Below are 23,104 nucleotides of genomic sequence, written 5' to 3'. Positions count from 1 at the left end.
GATTCAAAATTTGATGCAAATGCGGCAGATTAAGTACTTTGAAACACTTAAAAAGCATACACGGTCGAACCTCCAATAAAGGCCAACTCTAAGCAGCGATCACTCTTTTGAGTATACAGAATATACTACGAACAATGGCCATTTTGTGTTTCCGCCAGTGACTGTGTACTGTTGAAGTGCGGAACGAGTGTTTCCGTTTTCTACACCCAAAAAATCTTATAACACGATGACAGAGAAAAATAATTAATTTGTTTAATTCTAGAACAAGGCAGCAAGCAAAAATAGCTTCTTACTGTAGAAAAATATTCGGAGACATGCTCTTACTCGAACCATTATCGACTAATCAAGTAAATACTACAAACATTTCCTTAAATTTGGTAATTTTTTTAACGAACGAAAATTAATAAATTATTATTAATTCCAGTTAAAACCTGGTCAACCTTTACCCTCTCCTAATCAATTATTAAGAAAAATCATCATCAAAAATAAGAAACAGCATTCTTCGGGTGAGTATCGGAGGAAAAACAAAAGTAATTTTTGTCTCGTATCTTTCGAATATTAATTTTTGTCCGTCTGTCAGCGAGAAGATTATATGCAGACGAAGAGAGCGAATTGTCACTGACTCCCGAAAAAACCATGCTTTCGGCTGGTGGCGACGAAAACCAAACAACAAACGGGGTTAACGAACAGAGTAACGAAATGCAGATACAAGGGAAGAGTACAAATATAGTCTGCGATATAGATGAGTCGGACAGCGAGATCTCTTCTGATGACGACGATGTGCAAGAGAAATCCGAAGAGGTTAGAATGTTAATATTTAACAAGATATAATGTCTTATGTAATAATAAAAATTGTTTGTTTCCCTGTAGGGAGCAGTAGAGAAAGGTTCGGCTGAAATGTCTGCACTAGTCAACTACATCCAACCTGTACGATTCCACAGTTTCGAGCATGCAGAAAGTACGTTTCTGTCATTGAACAGATGATTTAACTTCGTAAACACTGTTAAATATCTAATCTCCTCTTTAATCATTTAGAAAGGAACAGAAGTTACGAAATATCTTCCTTTGTAGAAACTCAAGCGACTAATTTACTTAAGGAACATCCTGTCGAATTTGTAAAGTATCCTTTGATGTAGAATTTAAAATTATTGTGTTTCTCACTAAAGGACTGAGTTTTCCGGTTTTTCTTCACGTATCTAACACTTGGATGATCTAGCAATTGGTCTCTAAGTGTTGCATTGCCTCACTCCATCAATTATCGTTCATATTTAACCCCCATTCGTTATAAGTGGGTCTGATACCATTGCAGGTCACAGTGAGGTCTTACTAGACGTGAGCGAGACGTTGTGACCCGAAATAGTGTCAGACTTACTTGTAATCCCTGTAAGAAAGTCACTTAGTGCCACAAACCATCTTCCTCCTCATTAAGTGTGTAAGTTGAAGGCGATGTTTAAAGAAACAAAAGTAATGGCGAACATATCACGGGAAATCTGTTCCAATCGTCAACAATGGTTTATATAATTTTGCATTTTCTGTGGGGACTATAATGACTTTAACATACAAGTTATAACAAACGTCAGTTGAGCAGGATATATCCTAAAGGAACTCGAGTAGACTCCAGCAATTATATGCCTCAGGTAGCATTTTAAAAACTAAATTAACCAATTATAAGACGATTTATACGTTTCTCTCTCTACAGGTATTCTGGAATGCCGGATGCCAATTGGTGGCATTAAACTACCAAACATTAGGTAAGGTATCCAGACATGTTTTTATTTAATGTACACTTTTAATCCCGTATCGCTAAGACACTTAAACGCTTTTAGACTTGGCCATGCAATTAAATTTGGGCATATTCGAATACAATGGAAGAAGTGGGTTCCTCTTGAAACCGGATTTTATGAGGCGAACGGATAGGAAATTCGATCCTTTCACGGAATCTACAGTGGATGGGATTATTGCTGGGACAGTATCAGTTAAAGTAAGTTACATGCAAGTTTTCACGCTTCTTTTTTAAAATGTTTCCCGGATATCCGAAATTTGCTATCCATTCTTCACGAGTTACAAGTGTGGTAAAGCTAAATTACTCCAAAGCAACTTGCTTAAATTTTTCAGATAATATCTGGTCAGTTTCTGTCTGATAAGAGGGTTGGCACCTACGTGGAAGTTGATATGTATGGTTTACCAGCTGATACCGTTCGCAGGAGGTTCCGAACCAAAACCGTTCCAGCGAATGGTTTAAACCCCGTATACGATGAGGACCCTTTTGTTTTCAAAAAGGTAAGATTTCCGAAATGTATGCAGAAAAAATTCTAGAAAAATATGACATTTTCGTGAAAAAAATCGTGTTTTTCTACAGGTTGTGTTGCCAGATCTTGCAATCATCCGGATCGCAGTTTATGAAGACAACGGCAGATTCCTGGGACACAGGGTGTTGCCCGTCTGCGGATTACGTCCAGGTACTTACTCCAATCATTGTATCAACTATGCAGCATTTTTTGACTAAATGACATCTTTAGGTTATAGGCATGTCTCTTTAAGAAACGAATCGGGACAGCCATTGACGTTACCAACGTTATTCGTTTACGTTGTGGTGAAGGATTACATTCCAGATGGATTATCGGGTAGGTTCTGTTCTTAATTACGAACATAGACTTTCTAGCCGAACCAACCGGTTTTTGTTTTATGCAAACAGAACTAGCAGATGCATTAGCTAATCCTATAGCGTATCAGTCGATGGTAGAAAAGCACGCTCAACAGCTGATGGCATTAACGGATGACGTTGACGAAGTAAGCGTAATAATAACAAATCCCGAACTTTTTTGGTATACAATTAAACTCAATAATATTGAAAATTTCAGTCTACAGAAATCAGCAAACCCACAAAAGCGCCAACAAAATCGGATTCGAATAAAAATAGCGAAGACAAAACTAGATCGAGCTCCTTCAAAGATGATAACGCAGAGACGGAACCATCGAAGTACAGTGCAATCAATGGAAACATACAGACAAACATGCCAATAGCCGGAAGCACTTCTCCCGTATTTTTGCCACCTCTGAAAAGGCAGGAAACAGCAGGAAGTAAGAATTAGCAATTTTAATTTTACTCGAATTTTTACTTAATTATCCACAAATTTGCATCCTTCCTTCCTCTCGTCTCCAGAGAACATGACACAGTCAATAAGGAGTTTACCCGAGGACAATATTCAGGGCAAGACGTTATCTTTACTGGGTAATGCTCTTTATTATACTTTCCTCACGTCGTTAAAAACTGATTTATGTTGTAAGACAATGTAATCGGATTAAATCTTTTCTGTTTCAGAATCTCCGGAAGCTGACATTATGGCCGAGAGCATCGATAAAATTAAAGAGCACAAACTAGTGCAAAAGGTCATGGCCAAATTAGAGAATGATCTACAGATGCTGAGGAAAAAACACGAAAAGGTATTATTAAAACCGATTAAACGTGTGGATAAAATAAACACAGATAAACTAATTGGGGTTCGTTAAACAGTTAAGAGAAAAAGAAAAGCAATTGTATCGAATTAAGGAGGACAAACTCGCCAAACCGTACGAACAACAGAAATCTTTTATAAGTCGCCATTTTAGGTAGTAAATTTTCTCTTTTTTTGCTTTAAGTTTGCATCCTTTTCTTACAATTCGATCTTCTGTTTCCACAGTCGAATCCTGAAGCACAAGAACAAGAGAGAACTCGAAGAGAATGCAACGGAAGATCAACAGAAAAAGGTGATCATCATTGTCGGATTAAGGAAACTTAAGGCCCTGTTGCATAAAAATTGCTTGTAAATACTTGTAACTACTACAAGCGTTTTATGCAACAGAGCCCAGGGCACAAAAATTGAATCAGGATTATCACATTTACGAATAAACGAACGAAATTTTATGGGCACTTGTTAGATCTGGGTCTATACGTTTACCTACAAATACGCTTAAGTCTGGGCCTACTATATTAAAATAATAAATTGAATAGACGATCATCTTCGTTTCAGATGGAGGACCTACAAAAAGATTACAAACAAACGATGCTAGCAATAAACAAAGAACAATTCCGCATCGAAATGGAGTTGAGCAAAAAGTATAACGAAACAGTGAGTAAGAGGTTCGAGTTTTGCTTCGCGTTCAAGAGCTTGACACAGTGTAACCCCCAACACTTGAACTTTCCAGATATACACCGCTATCGATAAAGCTATGCAGACTTCACAGAAAGCGCAACTCGATTATCTGAAGGGTCTTCACGATAGGTAAGGCGTTACTTGTATTCGATTATCAGTGCTAAACAGTAGGAATTCTATGTATTAAAACTTTCGTTACACTTTGCAGAGAAGTAGGGGAACTCATGAAGCGATTAGAGATACAAACGAAAGAAGAAATGAAAACATTAAGTAAGAAACACACGGATAAGAACGAATTATCCAGGTTTGTAATTGAGAAAATCAAGTGTTTCTTTAGATTTAAACCACTTCAGTCACTTCTTTACACTCCCCCCTTTTTTTATTAGAATAAAGAGGGAATTACATCAAAAATTGATCGAGCAAGCCGTAACAGAGAGACAAAGGGTATTAGAAAAAGAAAAAAAATTTTTTTGCTATATTTTCGTTGAATTTCCACACATTATTAACTGTATTGTTTAAAAAAACAGATTAACAGCATTTTAGACAAGAAAGTCAATGATTTGGAAAGACAGCATTTAGATATCCAGAAAAAGGTTGAAGAGGAGAAGGCACAAGTAAGAAATTAGAAAAAATTTATTTAAAATAATCTAGGGTGGCCCAAAAGTTAGGTGATTAATGTTACCTTAGGTGCCAAGATGGCGGCTCGTCCCACTGTTTCCTTGCTGGAATCAGAGACGAGCTGCCATCTTGACACCTAAGGTAACATTAACCAGTTAGGTGCTCGCACGAACCTACTTTTGGACCAACCCCTATCTACACTGTTATTTACAGTAATTTATGTTCTTAGACCGATGTGAAGTTGCAAGAGGAATTCGAAGAGAAGTGTAACAAAGCAGCAAAGGAATACGACACAAATTCTAGCGCGTTTCTTAACAGTATATCTTTTAACGAAGAGATCACATTATGAAAAAAAAAACTATGGTAAGTAATGATATTGAAATCCGCAATTACTACTAATAATAGCATCCAATAACTAGATACCTATTATTAGACGTTTAATTACATGGTCATCAACTGTTTCATTAGGAATCATCATTATAATAATAGGACACTTGTAATTATTAAATCATCGTAATAGAAATTCTGATAAGCACACCCATTTCCGAGGAATTAGTCATGGATATTTTTGGCACCAAGTGTCATTAGTTCTAGTTATTCTATGTGGGATTGTCACCTAATATATTTTTTTCCCCAACTCTATCCTATGGGAACTAAGAGATCCTATTTAATCATATCCTTCATTCATTCTGGCAGGCCAACAGCAGAGCTGTTGGCTTGTGAGGGATGGTGACAACTCCCTGTAAATCGTTCGTAGATGGTGTGCCCAAATTCGATTCTGGATGCTCCAGAGCGAAGGCTGGCACCTTAACCAACTTCATGGAATATTCCACCATGTCTTGAATAATATTACCTATCAAATTAGGAGATATCTTGATGGTTCTTGCCTGATATGGTCACCCTGTATATCGTTATTAATGAATTTCCAAGTCTTGATCCCATATCACAATACCGTAACAATTGACTGGTCTATAAGATTTATACAGGCTAAAGAAGCGTATTGGTTAATAATTACTACTGAACATGAACTTACCTTTATCAAATGCTTCTCTTGATTCCGTTCCCAGTCGTTTGTAATGAAAGCACACAGTTTAATTGTTCGATTTGTATTTATCTAACGTGCCTTTTTATTGGATAATTTGTTCAGCGCTTACTGAAATATTTGAATACATTCGTTCTAGGTTAGTAGTAAAACTAATTTAATGATATCATTATATATAAAGTATTATTAAACTTAAGCAATAACAGCAGGACTTCAGTGTTATTGATACAAAAGAGATGAATTCGTTTTGTCTGAATAATGCACATTATTGCGTCAATTTGACGTCATTCTTACCGTTTTTCATAAGTAAACTGTCATTAGCGGCTTCAATTGGATGTACTGTACAAGTGTATAATTTTCAAACAAAACGAATTGTGAAAGGTATTCAAAATCGGGGAATTTAAGTTAGAAACACTTTTTGTTTAATTAAAGATGGTCATCAGCCAAGGATCCGAATTCCCTTGAAAATTATTCTAATTTTCTCGAAATGGGACAATTTACTCCATAGTTAATGACACATATTTGCGCGCTCTGATTAGATTTTTTATAAAATTTGTCCTTTTTTTTCTCTCTCTCTCTTTACAGAAAAGAACAAAAATTTTTACCCAGAGAGTCTGCAATGCAACAAAATTCATCAACAGAACATATTAAAGTCGCATTATTTATTTCTCGTTATCCTCTAATGACAATTTATGCTGCAAATAACTGTATATAATTAATTTTACTACCGATCGATTGTAATGTTTCTTTTGTTGTTACTGTTGTTGTTTCGGTTTCTGTGTGTTGTTTCTAGTATAAAGTGAACAAAATACCCATTCACGGATTGATAACAATCAATGATATGCATACAGCACTCGAAACGGGCCAGTATCTTTGTATTTGTTTGTGTGTATATGTACGAAAACATACCTTTTTTTGGCATTATACAATCGGCACCACCCGCACAACACGTTTCGTTTGACACTTGACACTTTGTTTCGTTTCTAATTAGCAAAAACTGCGCCACAAACGACGTTCCACTACTTAAATAAAACCAAAAAAAAAAAAAAAGACATCACCACTTAATAATTTATCGAGTAACAATTATTTTTTAAAGAAAACAGATTTTAAACCACTTAAAAAGCTATATTTGATCTCAAATTTATCCATTTTACATACAAAAAATTTAAATCAAACTTTCAAATTTATATGTAGTAAAGTATTACTTGTATATAAAAATAAATAAATTAATATTATTATATATATATATATTTAAATATTTATAAAAGCAAACCAAAAAAAAAAAAAAAAAAGTGTTTTTATCATCTCTAAACTTTTATAAAAGTTATCATGTTAAACATCAAAAAATACATTTGTCATTTTATAAAAATATAAATTAGCAGATGGCAAAGTTAATTTCTTTTTGCTTATTTTATTAAAAATGCAACACTGCTGCTTAAGGAAGGGGTTATTTTACTTTATTTTCATGAAGTTTCGGAGTTCCTCTCTTTCCAAAAAAAAAAAAATCACTACCACCCTGATTATATATGTATATTTTTGCTCAATTATTTATCTATATATATATAGAAAATATATAAATAAAAATATTTTGCATCTTTTACATTCCAATTTATTATTTTATAGCTTAGACAATTGGATATTCTGCTCAATTGTGTTTGAAAAAAAAAATAGGACTTAACAAGTCCTGCTGTCCAGAAACATGTTGGACAATGGCAAAAATCCTGTTTAACAATGTGATAAAAAAAAAGCATGATACGACGATTTAAGTTTTTATATTTAAGGAAATAAAATTATAAATTCCTGTCTATACATTTGCTGTTTGTGTAAATGTTGTAGAAATTCACACACTAGAGTTAGATTTAAGACCCATTTTTTGCAATTTGCAGTTTAGATGTGCCCAATGAACAAAAAGTCAAGTGCTTTCTTCTTTTTAAGTCTGCAGGTGTTTAAATGGTGCGAATTCACGTTTATTTTAACAAAATGTAAAGCATGGTGCGGATTAGAAAACAGACAATCCTTTAAATCAAAGACTTTTATAAAGGAACATCAACTCACGATTCGGTTGTTTTCATTTATTTCCTACACACGTTTGTGTTAAAAACAAGGCTGTTGTGGATACCTGCAAGCAATAAATTGAACAAATTTATAAGAAAAACAAGCAAATTTTTGTTAGAAAAAAATGCTAAAATTAACGCAAATTTGCTAGAATATTAATCTCTTCAGTAGGCATTGGAACAATCAGTTATAAAGGGTGCAAAAAAAAAAAAAAAAAACACAAAGGAGCATTCGTGTTGTCAGAATAGTGTACATTTCTACGTCATTACTGTACTTGTTTGTGATTGGTTAGTATAAAATGACGTCAAATGGAGGTAAAAATGTACACTACTCTTACAAAACGACTATACAAATCTCAAAATTATATTTTTAATAAGTGAAAACAATTGAAAATTAGGTTTAAGAGGGTTAGGAAAAAAAAAAAAAAAAACACTTCTTAACTGCGAGCTGACACTTTCTACAAAGATGCAACGAGGATATTGTTACCTGATAGTGTGTTTTTGTACGAGTTTACGAATTTTCTTCTTCAAGGAAAAAAAATCTATGGATGTATTTGTACAGTATCCTATTTTCTGCGGTCGTCTCTCCAGTTTTGTGTTAGTGTTTACACTAAAAAAACTCATGTACATATATTGTTACAACCATTGTTGATTGTATATATTTAGAAGGCTGGAGGGATACGGATCGTATTTTCGATATTCGAACTCAAAAAGAAAAAAAAATAATAAGAATTTTGTTAAAAAAAAAAGTGGGTAAAACAAAACTTCTAAACGCTATGCATTGTGATATTATCAAAGCTGTTGCTCTGTTATATAAATTATTGTATTGTGATATATGTAATTGTAAATTATACAATGGGAATAAACTGTGGTAAAGAATGTCTTCTAGTATCGTTTTCCTTATACTTCAAAGCACTGATTTACATAAATTACAGTTTTATTTCTTCAGCTGGACGTGTTACACAGGTTCTGTCCGTATACAAATAATCAGAAGCGGACGTTAAAGTGGCGATACTCCATGGTGTCTATGACCTGCCAGTTGCGAAAATCACACTGATCTATCCTGGCACCGGGACTGCCCTGCAATCTCAGCCATAGAGCCCTATAAATTACAAAAAAAGAAACACTATTTAAACCTGTGAATTCTTATATGCAGCATGCGTAATTAAAAAAAAAACAAAAGAATTACATTTCATCTATTCTATCCTTCACGCCTTGAATCTGTCCAACGACTGTACCCCATTTACTCATACGAATCCATCCTTTCAGACCCAACCTGTTGCACATATCTTTGGCATACTGGAAAATTTTATCATTAAATGTCTTAAATACTTAAAAGTTCATGTTTTTATAAGGATTTCATCAAAGAAATGGCGATTAAGTGTTTACAGTTAAACAATTGTTAGATACGTGCCGAATTGGTAGAACAGCTAAACTTTGTTTAGACGTCGCGTCAATTATCTGAAACAATGGTTGTGTCATCGCGAAACACTACCGTTGATAGTGTCAAGCGTAATTATTCTAGCGACCGACAACGGAACGGAAGTTATTCAACAACGTCAGACCTTACCCGTATATAGAATTACTATATATAGTTGTTAGGGGTGATTTAAAATACTATTCGTTAAATTAAACACAAGAAAAAGAACTTACCTTAGTGAAATAAACACCTGCAAAGAAGGGGAAAAAGTATCATTTTTTTACAATTACAACACCCATTCATTACATAATAATAAATTTAACTTTTTTAATTCTAGAATTTGAACACGTTCCAGAATATTTCTGAAATGATCTCGATCCATTTCTGACCCAATTTTTGTTCTAGTCTACTAAAGAAATATCAAAAACAAAATTAGAATTTTGACAGAATTTCAAAAATATCTATGGTTAAATTCCGTAGAAAAATCTAGTTTTAATTTCAATTTCTTTTTTATATATTTACATTTAAAAAAACAAAAAAAAAAATCTATTTTACTGCAAAGATCGTGTTCAACACCCAAAAAAATCCGCGTTGAAGTAAGAGAAAACACTTTAGTTTCAAAATGTCGCCCCCTTTATAGCGTGACGCGTAACAGCGAGATAAGCACCGATACTGGAAGAGAACGTAAAGATAAAGTTTACCTTGAACGTCCCCGAAAACTTCGAAATCGACTTGTATAAGAAGGGGACCAGATGAACCCGGAGCCATACTTCTCCTTTAGAAGGAACTAGAACAGACTTTTCTAATCAACACTAACGTGTGTCAAGTGCGATGATGTCTGAACCAAAAATAGCATTCTCTCATGATACGTTAATTCTTGTAAGGACACACTCTTATCGGAACATTAAAAGATGTCGAACGTGCGCATCCAAAAAAATACAATCAAAACCAACGCTTCAGCTTTTTAAAATCTCCTTTTGCTTAATATAGCTTTAACGACCTTACGTAAATCCAAAACGAAGCAATTTCTGCAGAGATAAGCTAAACGCGTTGTTTATGTCATACGTATCCTCCCCTTCGCAGGGTTTTTTTTTTTTGGGTCCCCTCCCTCTACACGTTCTCACGCCCGTTTCTCTCTCTCCCTCCCTTCCAAAAATACCACGTCCTTTTACCTTTTAAGGAATTTATTAAACACCAAAGATTAAAATTTATACAGATAAATCGAATCAGATTACATGAAGTGCTATTTACAGTGAGGCAGTAGATGCTGGTCGTACTTTTAAATCAGTAATGGCAGCCTCTGTTAGAAATTTTTTTGATATAATTTTTTTTATTATGTATTTTTACAAAACTAAAATTTCGTATACACAAAGTCTTATGTAGTAATATATAATTCTATATACGTATATATCATTTCTTTGATTTCGGAGGTTTAGCTAGCAACGAAGGGCTAATCTGACTGGGTTCCAATCCTCGAACTGACCACAAACGTTGGGCTCTCTGCTGTAGGGTACCTCCACACTTCATATTAAGGGATACGAGGGCAGATTTGAGGCGGTCTAATCCTAGGGTTTCCAGCTCCTCCACGCTATTGTAGGACATTAAATCGAGGGGTTGGACATCCTGAAAATACAAGTGAAATTTTCTTCGTGAGATCAAAATTCTTACAATCAAACGTCACACTATCAATTTATTTAAAGAGCACGCATTCAAAACTATAATTACACGCTGTTTGCATCTTATTTTCTAGTTAGAACTGGATATTTCGCATAAACATAAAGCGGTTATTTAACTAGGGATGCAAATTTGTGAAGAAAAACAATTTTAGCGACTACTTTAACCCCTATGTCGTTGGCACCAGTCGGATGGTAGTAAATTCGTTTTATAATCAACTAAAAATAGCTTCTCACATATTAAGGAAATTGAATACTTATGGAAATCGAGAGAGACGAATTCATCCTGGAAAGCACTTTAGAATAAATAAAATCTTTTTCTTGTGATGGATCCGAGTGGAAACCGATCCAAAATATTAGTCTCTGACAGCAGCTTGTGACACCAAACTGTTATTAAAGTCAAGAAGGAAAAGTATTAAATACATAGTCTAAAAGTATATGTTAATGATTAATACAGCAATAGAGATTTGATAATATATAGGAGTAAAGAGAGCTTTTGATGAATGCTAACTTTAAAACAGAATAAACGTATTATTTGTATCCTCTGTGCAGGAAACAGAACTGTAAGAACTTATTTAAAAAATTAGTGTATAATTACAACTAAAGAAAAACTAATCCCAGCTTTACAGAATTTTTACTTTTAAATACCATTTTGTTGCAGTGTATAGATGGAGATATTAATATAAAAACACTCACATAAGTGATAAAGAAATTCACTCAACAATAGGGTAGATGTACCAGTTTTGGCCAGTGTACCAGTTCTGGCCAGAAAACAAATTTAACTTAAAAATATAATCACCATATATTCAAATCTGTCCAATGAAACAAACTTTTATTGTTAACTGTTCACACTGTTAACAATAAAAGTTTGTTTCATTTGTGATTATATTTTTAAGTTAAATTTGTTTTCTGGCCAGAACTGGTACTACACTGGCCAAAACTGGTACATCTACCCTACATGCAAATTTAGGACATACTTGGAATTCACACTGACCATTAGCCATTAAATTCTTAGGTCAATCAGTAATATTAAAAGTAGAAATATTTAAGTCTAATTTTTCTCTCTACAAGCTTTCTAGGAAGAAAAAGAATAAATAAATCACTGATGAACTTTGAAGGGAGAGCTCATCTTTTCGATTTATGTAGGTTGCAAGATCAAACCAAATTCTTCCTAACTAAAATAATAATTTGTAATAAAAATATCTTCCTAAGTATCCGAGTAAAATCTCAACAAATACAAACCAAAAAACTAGATTATTTTACAAGATACTTTAAGCCCACTTTTAATTGCAATTTTACTGAATTTAACCTAAACAATGACTCGGCTCTTTAGTTTAATGTCTGAAATCTTAATCATTTTCAACTCTGGAATTGCTCATCAGAAGATTACCACCGCAAACTCTTCCAATTAAGCATTAAATTCTATTTTATAGTTGTCATAAAATTAACAGATGCGGTATGTTGCAGTATTAGTTTTATTACAAGATGTTTTTAAGAATATAAATCTTTACTTGAATTGTTTCAAATTCAAATCCAGCATAAAATAAATAGTTAAATGCACTATTTTTGTCTAATCTTTTTAAAAATTGCATTTACCATAAATTCAAAGACAAACATTCTTCTTAACCTCTCTGAAATTAGAATAAAATTCTAATAAAAGCATTTTAAATTTGGGTTGTCCTTTATATAATCACCCAAATTTGTAATGATTTAAACTTTTCCTTAAATATCGCACTCGGTAACAAAACTACTTATTCCTGTTGGGTTGTATTCTTAATGTTAAAGTGCACAGACCTCGGGTACAAATACAGAAGTCTTATTCCGAACGGTTTGCTGAAAAAACCTATCAATTAATTCTAATGTTAGCATTGAATTTTAAGTAATGAAGACGAAACAAACAAGTTGCGGCCTTTCTAATTCCAGTCGGGAACCGATAACAGACACGAAGATAAAATACGAAGATTTTAGTCATTTTATCTTCAAGCTGTCTGCTATCAGCCCCGACTTGAATTAAATAGACTGGAACTTTTTGTATTGTTCTTCATTATTTCTAAGTTAAATAATAATCCTGGGTGTACATGAATTATTAGCATTGATTAATTTTAATCTTAATTTATGCTTTCTTTTGAAAGAAAGACTTGCGTTCTAAAATTTCCGGAGCACCATTACATTTCAAATACATCTAGCCCATCTTTCTGACGTAACCTACTTGCAAAAACATGTACGTCCGTTAACGTTAATGCCCAAACGTCCGAAAAGCAAATAAAAGATTTGCATGTTATATTTTTTTGATAAAGTTTATCATTCAGATTGTATTATTACATCATTTAATCCGAAAGTCTTGTAATGTTTTCAGTATTTTGTTCTTTCATTTGAAAATATAAGTTTTTAAACAAACATTTTAAAAGTTTTAACTTATTAATTCCAACTGTTTGAAACAAAAACTAACAGTTACTGCATGGAAATTTATGTACAAATACACAAACTTTTTAAATGATAAAAATGTAAATGAATAAATAATTTTACTATGAAACCTAATATCTTCCTGTTACATAAGCTTTATTCAAAAACTTTTGTCTGGCTTAAAGGAAAACAAAATATGCTTAAATTTAAAAAAGATTAAATTGAAAATCTAAAAATATTTTATGATTTACGTAAGACTTTTACTTGCTTGGATTGTTTTTAACATCTGGCTTATATAATTACTAAGGTAAATTATGAAAAGATTCATTTCACATTCAATTTAAAACAACGAATTCAACCAAAAACATTTACCAAACTGTTTATTGAGTAAGAATTTTTGAAATAAAATTCTTAGTATTTTTAACATTAAGAAATTTCTGTGCCAAATGACAGCATTTTTTTTTCCTGTTAATTTTAATATTCTTGTACTCTCAAACACAAATTGTTGTCATCAGGAGTAAAGTTCTGTTACTACGAAAGCATACGAACAAGTACAAAAGACAAAACAGAAATAGCTGCTACAAAAACAAATGCGCAGAATTTCCCACCCTCCCCAAAAAACAAAAAACATTATGGTCCTTTAATAACGTCAATTTTAGTTTTGTGCTGCTGGTGCTGCTATTTTGTTTTAAATCCATAATTTTGAGGTTTTTGTTAATGTAAAGACGACAGCAGTTTTAGAGATTTCCATTCTATTGTTTATATTGTTTCCAAAGTTCCATAGTAACAGAACTGCATTCCTGACAATAAATTGTTCATAAATACATTGTTTTCCTTGTATTTTTGTGAAATACATTCCATAAAAAGGCAATTTTTCTGTTTATGTCTATTAGAACGTTAGCAAGTTGCTAGCAAGAGTAAACTGTAGATAGGACATCAAAATTTTTTGCAGACAAACCTTTTCATTATCTCAGACATACATTCTTGAAATAACGTTATCTGTATATTTTCTTAAATTATACACATTATCCCTTTTACTTTTAAAAATTGAAAGTTTGTGAAGTTATTTAAATTGCTGGTAAGATAGAAATAAAATTAGTAAAAAGAATTCGGTATTAAGAATGAATTTTTCCATTTTCGAGCAGTTAATCATCTAAGAAATAAACCAGAATAGATAAAATTTTACATTTAAGAATGTTAGCATCCTGAAATTTAAGTTAAAAATAAAACTGAATGTGAAATTTTGAGATGGATATCACAATTTTTAAACTTTTAAAGCAAAAGGAGGAATGCAGTGCCAGAATTTATTTAGAAAAACAGATGAATATCCATTCTTGAAAAATGAGGTTAAGTCGACTGTAAAAGTTTTAGTTACTAAACGTTCAGAGTTTTTCAATTATAGACAAGATTTGATTAAGACATTTGATGTCTTATTTGATAAATACGGCCAAAAATAACTTATTTTCTATAATAAAAATTATTTGGTACAATCGAAACCGTGTTGTTATTTATATTTGGTATACTGGCACAATGAAGCGGCGCTTAATCAACACTGGGCCAGTTTTCCATCTTTATTTAGTTAGATAAAAATTATTCTTTGTTGTATTTATTTACTTTAAATTGAGTTTAGAATCATTTTTTTTTCTCAAAACCTTAATAGTAATATACATAGAGAAAAATCTTCAAATAAGCAAGTCATTTAAATCCTAAAATATTAAAATTTAAAAGCTGTTTGTTTACATTATTATTTTTGTTTTAACATAGTCTGAACAACCAATATTTAATTTAATAATTCCAAGAAAGTAACAAAAGGTGTTTTAAATTCGTGGCAGTGATGTAACTAGTACTTTTGATGATACAAATATAATTTAATCTTCAACTTTAAGATCTTTTTCCTGTTTATTTGACATTTATATTCGTCATAAGATAGGTTTCTGCTAAACGGTAAGTAACAAAACATGGAAATTCTAGATCAAGCTTGACTGCCTATAGTCCAATATATATGGACTATAGGAATAGCAGTCAAGCTTGATCTAGAAAATCTTAACTCTTCACTTAACCATTGGAGAAAATGATCAATAAACTAAATAGCAGGACTATGGAGTCTAATGCTTCATTTCCACATTAGCGGAAACCAAAAATAGAATCAAAACAAGCTTTTCTGTCCTTATTATGTTCTATATTTACTGCACCAGAAAGAGCACAGACTTTCTCAACAATCTCTTGTGGAAAATAACAAAAACAAAAAAAAATAGATGACAATACTTTGATAATGCTGCATATCTCGTCAAAATGAAATCTTTCACTTGAATGTAAAGTTAAAAATCAGTCACCTCCCACCATTTAATTTGAAAACTAAGCTGTCAAATAGCGTTGCCAGCAGTTAGAAAAATTATATCATCACAATATCAAACTCTAATTGGTGTAGTATCAAAATGAAACGTATAATGGAATAGAGCAATAAAAGTATTTTTAATCTCTTCATCCAGAATCCATTCAATCAAAAGGAAGGGACATCACATTTCTGTTTCTGGAACATTTTCTGGTAATGTGAAAACCAAGCTTGAGCCTAAAGCAATTTTCCGTGGTGTCAGAATTTGTAAATGTGTAGATTGAAGCCTGGTATGCAAACTTTAAATAACTTACTTATACGTCAACAGTTTCTTAATAGTATCATTTTAATCATTATTGAATTTTTGTCACCATCATATAATTACGTAACAACAATAAGAGAGATACAGTTAAATTATAGGCTTATTTATAGTCACCAGCTAATCCTTCCTACCCAATCATTACAATGAAAAGTTATAAGGACCATTTGAATTCTCTATTTTGATTACTTAAAAATAAACCTTACATTTATTTCCAGACATATTTATGCTGTATACTCACATTAATAGATTCAAAAGAATTGCCAGAAGTGGATTTGGTAGAAGTCATATTTTCTTTGCACTGATCTGTATCATTTGAAAACGATGGCTTTGCATCTGTAACTTCAGATGAAACAGAATTATTTACAGGTGGTACAGAATCTTGGCTCCTTTCACTATCTTCACTTTTCTCTCCTATTTCATTAATACTGTCAGATGACAATTCTTCGTTAGATTCTTCGTTATTACTATCCGAATCTTCTTGTTCGGTAATATCAACCCCCAGCCTAGAATATTAAGAAAATAAATTATAAAAAACAATAAATAAGCAAACACTGTGATAATATAATGAGAGAAAAACACCACAATATACAAATAATAAGCAAAAAGTGCTGCTTTACTGGAGCTTAAATAACCAAAAAATTTATTTAGTAGCACTTTCATCAAACAAGAAATCATTTTCAAAACTTAACCACGTGATGTGTCGGAGGAAGAAAAATCTGAACTTCTTAAACTCCAGTAAAGCAGCATTTTTATTTTTTTATAGTAATTACTAAAAGATAACATTAAACTAGCTCAATTATTGCATTCCTTTGGCTTTAATTTAGATTTGTAAGCAATGACATCAAATATATAGTAAGAGATGACACGTAACCTCTGAGTACAAAACTCAATATAGTGATATAGATCAGTGGTTTCCATCCTTTTTTTGACCTGCATAGGAAAACTGGCAGCCCACAGCCCATTTTCCTAAGTTTTATTTCGCATGTTCATCACACAGTGGCACCTTGATCAGTGCTATACAATTACATATAAATAAGTTTTTTTTAAATCAAAAAATGGATAACAGAGGACACAGATATAATTATATTTATTTTCATTTAAAACTAAGCCTTGACTGCCACGACGTCACGAAAGGCTTCAACGCAGAATCCAAATATTCGTATAGTAACATCAGCCGTTATTAATTTTTTTTCACTTACCCCCACAGTTGGGAATCACTGATCTAGATGATATATCTGCCCAATATGCAAAAGCCAAGTGATTCAAACACACTTTTCACTGTTATTTTCTTTTAATTTAGAAAATTAAAAGAAAAGCACAAAGCCAGATATGTATATAGAAACTCACCAAAGGATCGCCTTAAATAATTTCTTCCAGATTATTTTAAATTATTAAAATTGTAAATTATTAATAATTCAGTTAAGAGATGGCAACTAACATCTACCTCTAGTAGCAAATTACTTAGTATTAATCATTAAGTTAGCAGAGTTATAGCCCAAAGTCGATTTGTCATTCGATTTAAGTCGATCATTTGGTGATGTTTTTAATAATTATAATTACTAAATTTCATGAAATGACAAATCTTCCACTACTTGATCCAAATAATATGAATAATTCAAAAATCGCATAATTAAAGTCAGAGAAATCAAGTTTACTTAGCTTATGTTTAAATACAAAGTTATTATATGTTTATGTATATAATAGCTATTAATTTATCACAGGATAATATGTCTATACAATAAATTTTACCATTTTTATAATCTGTTAAATCATAATATAGTATACAATCTTTAATCCAGCCATTTGCTAGTTCAACTCATCTGTAATCTGATATTAGTCAACTTCTCGGTATTACCAAGATGTTGCTAAATAATAGACAAGCTTTGTACTAATTCAAACTCCAGTTTCTCCCAAATTTGAACACCTACTAAAAATTGCATGTTATAGATTGTTAGGCTCACCATCTTAGACCCCATTCAAAAAACAGGTACAATATTTTATAACAATAATGTATAAATACAAAAAATCAGTCTCCTGATATTTCCCACCAGAAATACTGTACTTCCCACTAAATTTCTTGAGGTTGCTTCAATTTCTCACTGAATTCAGTGGAAAACTACAAAATTGGCAAGATGATTACTGACAATAACGGCATGCTTGGATGACAAAACACAGAAGACAAATGAAAATTTTAAAGACTTAACGATTAATTTGAGATCCCTAAAATATAGTAAAATATGATTTCTTTCCTTCATATTTACTATTTATTCTGTACACGTTTCTGATTAATACATTGTACAAATACCATTTAAAAAAACAACATACCGAACACCTTTTAAATATTTAAATGGTTGGAACACAGCGATGTTCGAAAGATAGAAATTTTCAAATGATAGCACCGCTTTTTACGTATTCAATCCCGACGGGGGCCTCTAAACGACGGCCAAAAACGTTCGAGCAGTAAATTTGTGTTTATTATGTGCTGGAAATCGCAATTAGGGGTTGATTATTTAGTTAAATACCATTCAAGCAAATATTGTCTTTCTGAATGATTACACATTGATTATTGGAAGTAATGTGAATTATAATAATCTTAATCTGGCATCATCTCACTCCCGTATATGTTGAATTATTGAGATTGTGTTGTATTTGTTATTTGAACATTAAATGTATGTAAACATCATACGGTGTGTAATACATAAGCATCTACTCATCCATTTTATGTTTATTTGTTTAATTTAGGTCCATTAATAGATAGTCTAACATATCAGACAAAACATTTCAGTCATTATACTCAAATAGTTGAGTATAATAGCTAGTACAGTCAAATAGTTGAGTATGAAAAAATAAGTTTATTACAAACTGAAGACTATTATGTCAAAACCAAACAATTATCAGATTAAATTAGACTACATTAATGCTACTAATAATTATTAAATACAAAGAAATTTGGCATTAGAGGTAGGCATTAGGCACCATCTCTTACTGAATTTAATAATTATAAATAAACTAATACTTAAGTAATTTAGAAAATTCTGGAAAAAAAGAATTGGCCCAGAGTGGAACTTGAACCCACAACTGTAAGTTATCGTGTGGACGCATTGCCAGTTACATTACTAAAACATTAAAACCTATATCCAATCCCTCACTTCCAGACATGTTTAATTTTAGATATAACCGTACTAGTTACTCAAGGTGTCGATTGTAAGTGGCAGTTGAGGGTTTGAATCCCATTCCAGACAGATTCTTTTCTTCCAGAATTTTCTAAATTAATTAATAAATATTAATTTAATTTGTTATATTTAATAAGAGATGGTGCCTAATAGGCATTCTCTTGCCCGTACCCGTACCCCTAGTGCCAAATTACTCAGTATTTAACAAATCCAAATTATACAAAAATCCAGCAACAAGTTACATAACTTTTCAAGTCAAACTTTTAAAAACTGTGCATGAAGTCATGTTATAAAAATTTTTTTAAATAAAATTGTGCATTACTAATTATTATAAAATGGCAAAAGGCTTAATTTTGAAGGTAGAGATGAGTTTTATAAAAAATTGCAAATGCTAATAACAAGTAAAATCTTCGTTAAGTCCAACACTACTTGGAGATATGACAAGTGATGCCCCTCTATTTTCCCACCCCTCAACCTTTAACTGAAAAAATTTAATATCATCAATACCCCTAATACGCAAACCTTCCTGCAAAATTTCAAGAATTTTCAACAGAAGGCAGAGGAATTAATTAAGCTTCAAAGTGGATAAACAAAATCACACACACACAAACAATATATTAAAAAAAAAAAAAAAAATGGAGTTTTTCTGTTTGCATTTCTCAATGTTTCAGAGTCTAAAAATGTAAAAATCTTGGGTGTGTCATTTTTTGACCAATCACTGTACTTTCCTTCCATTATACATAACAGCCAGGAAAGTGAAAATTGAAGCTTATTCTTTCTATTGCTTGTATATTGATTTAGTGTTTACAAAACTATTAAAAAAAACAAACATTAATTAGCAAAAATGATAGACAACTGTAATTCCAAATTTGTATTTGTGTATTTATTAAAACATTCTCATTAGAGTTTTCCGAGTTTTTAGATATCTAGATAAAAAAACTGTGGAATTTTCATCCAGATATGCAAAAATACGGAATTAAATAGGTTTAAGGAAACCGAAAGAAATATTCTGAGTTATGTTGTATTTATTCTGAACAACTGTACAGTATTTAAAAACAGAGAATGGTCAAGAAATTAAATTTTATTACACATAATATACTGTATATATCTTGGTAATAAAAAAAATGCTGTAGCTATTTGAATTTAGTGCTTTTTATACCCATATTTATATCATATATATATATATTTATTTATTTATTAAATATTAAATATGATAAAATATGCTGTAAAAAGCACAAAATTCAAATTCAATAGCTATAGATTTTTTAAATTTATTTTTTGAATTTATGCTTCATTAAAGAATCTTTTACTTCATTAATATATTTTTGTGGAACTGAATCCATGTTTTATATACATACTGTATTTGTAATTTTTTATCCACATGAAATCTTATAGTATTATAAACGATCATTAATAATGATGCAAGTTGTATGCTCTTTTCTTAAATTATACATATATTAAGTACTGAGAGTAATGATCAATTTAAGAGTATTAGTTCAATTGACCATTCTATTCTAGTGTATTGATCATTTTTTTTTTATAGCAAAACTTTCATATTTTTTTTTCCTATTCATTGCTGTTAGATAAATTTGTCAATTTTAAATATACAAACAAAAATTCAATTCTCACACGTCTCAAACATTAGAGAATAAATCTAATGTCATACCAAATGCTACACAAGTTCTCAAATGTTACCGTATTTTACGGGCTATAAGACGCACTTTTTTCTTCGAAAAATTGCCTCCAAAATTCAGGTGCGTCTTATAGTCCGTAGCGTCTTATAGGTATTTGTTTTTTTTTTTAAATTGCTTAAAAATTAAGGTGCGTCTTATAGTCCATAAAATACGGTATATAATTTGGTCTAAATGTAGATCAAAAAAAACATAGCCATAGAAATAAAATTTTAGAATAAATTTCTAATCTTACTTCTAATTTATTCATATATCAGACTTATTGAAACTATTATACATAATTTTATGAAAACAAGCTTACTATAAAATCATTTTTATGTTATGAATAGAAACAGTCACTTAATTTTTAACTAAATTCAATGGGTTAATATGTAAAATTTATTCATGTTAATTTACAAATATTTTGATTTTCAAATTTAAACTACTTTGTCATGAGATTTATTTGTCATCTTGTCCAAAAAAAAACTTTAACTTGTTATCCGAATATTTCGATTTAAAGGTTAATTAACACAGTTAGTTCTGAACAATAATATTCTTTAAAAAATTTTATTTGTTGTTATACCCCCTTTTTTATTTTTGTCAACAACTATTTTCTAGTCATTATGTAATATTATTGATTATGTAAAAACTAAGGCTTAGAGCAAATTAGTCAAAGCTATCACTTTCAATGCAATGTCAGTTCAAACTACAAAAATCATAGTTGTTCTTCGATGATCTCGCACTATGATTTTGATATCCTTGTGACGTAGTTCTAGAGAACCAATAAACGTTTCCTCTACCCCTCTATTAATTATCATTTGAAAGCATTTGTTTACAAAATGACAAAAAAAAATCAGTAATTATGATATATTGCAACTGTGTGTGTTTTTATTTTTTATTGACATTGAATTAATAAAGTTATCAATCAATTTTTTGAAATTTCAGCTTGTGGTTGAAATAACTGGCATGAACACATCACAATCATCACGAATAAAAGCCAACATACTGAATCTGAGTCGTGAAAAGAACCACATCCTCTCCTTTCCACTGAACGGTATGAATGACAGTGTGACATTGAATTGATGATGACATAGTCAATAGTTAAATCTACAATTGTACAAATTTAGTTAAACATCACATCCATGGGTTGCTGCAATATCAACCAGTTTTCAGTCAGCCTAAGATTTATGATTTACAAGTCATTCAAGTCAAACTAAGCTAAATCCACAGACATGAAGAATGCAAATTTGCTGAGTTTCTGGCAACAGTAAGTGTTCTTCTATCACCTATAAATGATGTGTGTATGCCTAATGATATGGAAGCAAAGTATCCAACAAGGTGGACTGCAATTGGAGTACTCAATTACAGTGTTTTGTCTTCTCTAACATGAAACTATGACATCAAACTGTTAGAAATTCACCAATAACTTTAAATTTTATGCAGACATTTAAATGGAGCAAACAATTCAAGAAAGAATACACCTCAATAATTGATAATTCTGGCCAAGACAATTCCAAGCTAACTACAATCTCACATGTGAATTCTGAACAGGTGTATGTTCTAGATTATCTGCTAATCAGCAGATAATCTACCTTAAATCTACAGCGGAGAGATGGAACTTACTCTAAGGACATCAGTGTCTAGAACAGCAGAAGCATGAATGCACAAATGATACATCATTATTCATGATCATTTGCAGTTCAGGAAGATTAAGGCATGGAAAGCAAAAGAAATGAATTACTTTGATAAATACCACAATATCGGTCAGAATAAAAGTGTAAATTTGAAAACATTCTTTGCTATGTTGTTTGCCATGAACTGAGTTATCTTAGACCATATCATTCTGATGATTGGTGGCACCTGAAGGCAAAGTGACAAACAATAGTTTTCATTTCAAAACATGCTAGTTTCGTCGTTCATCTGGATATTTTACCCATTGGTGCTACCATACCCATTGTCTATTTCTATCCTAACAAACATCTGAGATGTAAAAAAAATTTAGCAAGTAAAAACTTATGACAATTTAGACAACAGCCAAAATTTTTCTTGAGCTTTTCTTTTGTATAAATAAGCTTTGGGCTTGGAAACAAATTGCAGAAACCAATAATACAGGTAAAAATCTTGTGGGTACTGATTCCAAGTGCCAAGCTTATCTTTACCAAAGAAAAACTCCCAAGAAAGATTTTGACTGTCATCTAGTCATAAGTTTTTGCCTCGGAGAAAATTTTTACATTTTAAACTGTCACTTTGCAGCAACCCAACCT

The 23,104-nt window shown here is 31.5% G+C and overlaps 2 protein-coding genes across 4 annotated transcripts in view; one reads left to right on the top strand and one right to left on the bottom strand.

Moving 5' to 3' along the window:
• Window positions 1-7,893, top strand: part of LOC136979126 (1-phosphatidylinositol 4,5-bisphosphate phosphodiesterase classes I and II-like) — a 109,027-nt gene extending 101,134 nt beyond the window's left edge. The window contains exons 12-35 of one of the 2 annotated variants that reach the window (XM_067275052.1): window positions 263-347; window positions 425-506; window positions 581-801; window positions 871-958; window positions 1,036-1,120; window positions 1,565-1,637; window positions 1,700-1,751; window positions 1,827-1,981; window positions 2,116-2,280; window positions 2,360-2,459; window positions 2,520-2,624; window positions 2,696-2,790; window positions 2,862-3,081; window positions 3,164-3,232; window positions 3,323-3,444; window positions 3,515-3,609; window positions 3,681-3,747; window positions 4,011-4,109; window positions 4,186-4,262; window positions 4,342-4,437; window positions 4,520-4,577; window positions 4,661-4,747; window positions 4,981-5,118; window positions 6,379-7,893. In XM_067275052.1, the coding sequence (XP_067131153.1) occupies window positions 263-347; window positions 425-506; window positions 581-801; window positions 871-958; window positions 1,036-1,120; window positions 1,565-1,637; window positions 1,700-1,751; window positions 1,827-1,981; window positions 2,116-2,280; window positions 2,360-2,459; window positions 2,520-2,624; window positions 2,696-2,790; window positions 2,862-3,081; window positions 3,164-3,232; window positions 3,323-3,444; window positions 3,515-3,609; window positions 3,681-3,747; window positions 4,011-4,109; window positions 4,186-4,262; window positions 4,342-4,437; window positions 4,520-4,577; window positions 4,661-4,747; window positions 4,981-5,100 (2,416 nt within the window). In that variant the 3' untranslated portion in view covers window positions 5,101-5,118; window positions 6,379-7,893. Of the gene's footprint in view, window positions 1-262; window positions 348-424; window positions 511-580; window positions 802-870; window positions 959-1,035; window positions 1,121-1,564; window positions 1,638-1,699; window positions 1,752-1,826; window positions 1,982-2,115; window positions 2,281-2,359; window positions 2,460-2,519; window positions 2,625-2,695; window positions 2,791-2,861; window positions 3,082-3,163; window positions 3,233-3,322; window positions 3,445-3,514; window positions 3,610-3,680; window positions 3,748-4,010; window positions 4,110-4,185; window positions 4,263-4,341; window positions 4,438-4,519; window positions 4,578-4,660; window positions 4,748-4,980; window positions 5,119-6,378 lie in introns of both variants that reach the window. The other variant, XM_067275053.1, reaches the window with a different exon arrangement.
• Window positions 7,894-8,766: 873 nt separating this feature from the next.
• Window positions 8,767-23,104, bottom strand: part of LOC136979129 (splicing regulator SDE2) — a 29,817-nt gene continuing 15,479 nt past the window's right edge. Inside the window, exons 5-7 of one of the 2 annotated variants that reach the window (XM_067275056.1) lie at window positions 16,236-16,500; window positions 9,037-9,146; window positions 8,767-8,949 (exon numbers count right to left, since the gene is read on the bottom strand). In XM_067275056.1, the coding sequence (XP_067131157.1) occupies window positions 8,835-8,949; window positions 9,037-9,146; window positions 16,236-16,500 (490 nt within the window). In that variant the 3' untranslated portion in view covers window positions 8,767-8,834. Of the gene's footprint in view, window positions 8,950-9,036; window positions 9,147-10,433; window positions 10,891-16,235; window positions 16,501-23,104 lie in introns of those variants that run through there. The other variant, XM_067275057.1, reaches the window with a different exon arrangement.

Source organism: Centruroides vittatus, unplaced genomic scaffold, assembly GCF_030686945.1.
Source record: "Centruroides vittatus isolate TY-2023 unplaced genomic scaffold, ASM3068694v2 contig_579, whole genome shotgun sequence".
In the NCBI taxonomy this organism is placed as follows: domain Eukaryota; kingdom Metazoa; phylum Arthropoda; class Arachnida; order Scorpiones; family Buthidae; genus Centruroides; species Centruroides vittatus.
Note: the sequence above shows the minus strand (reverse complement) of the source record. Positions and strands in the feature narration are given on the sequence as shown.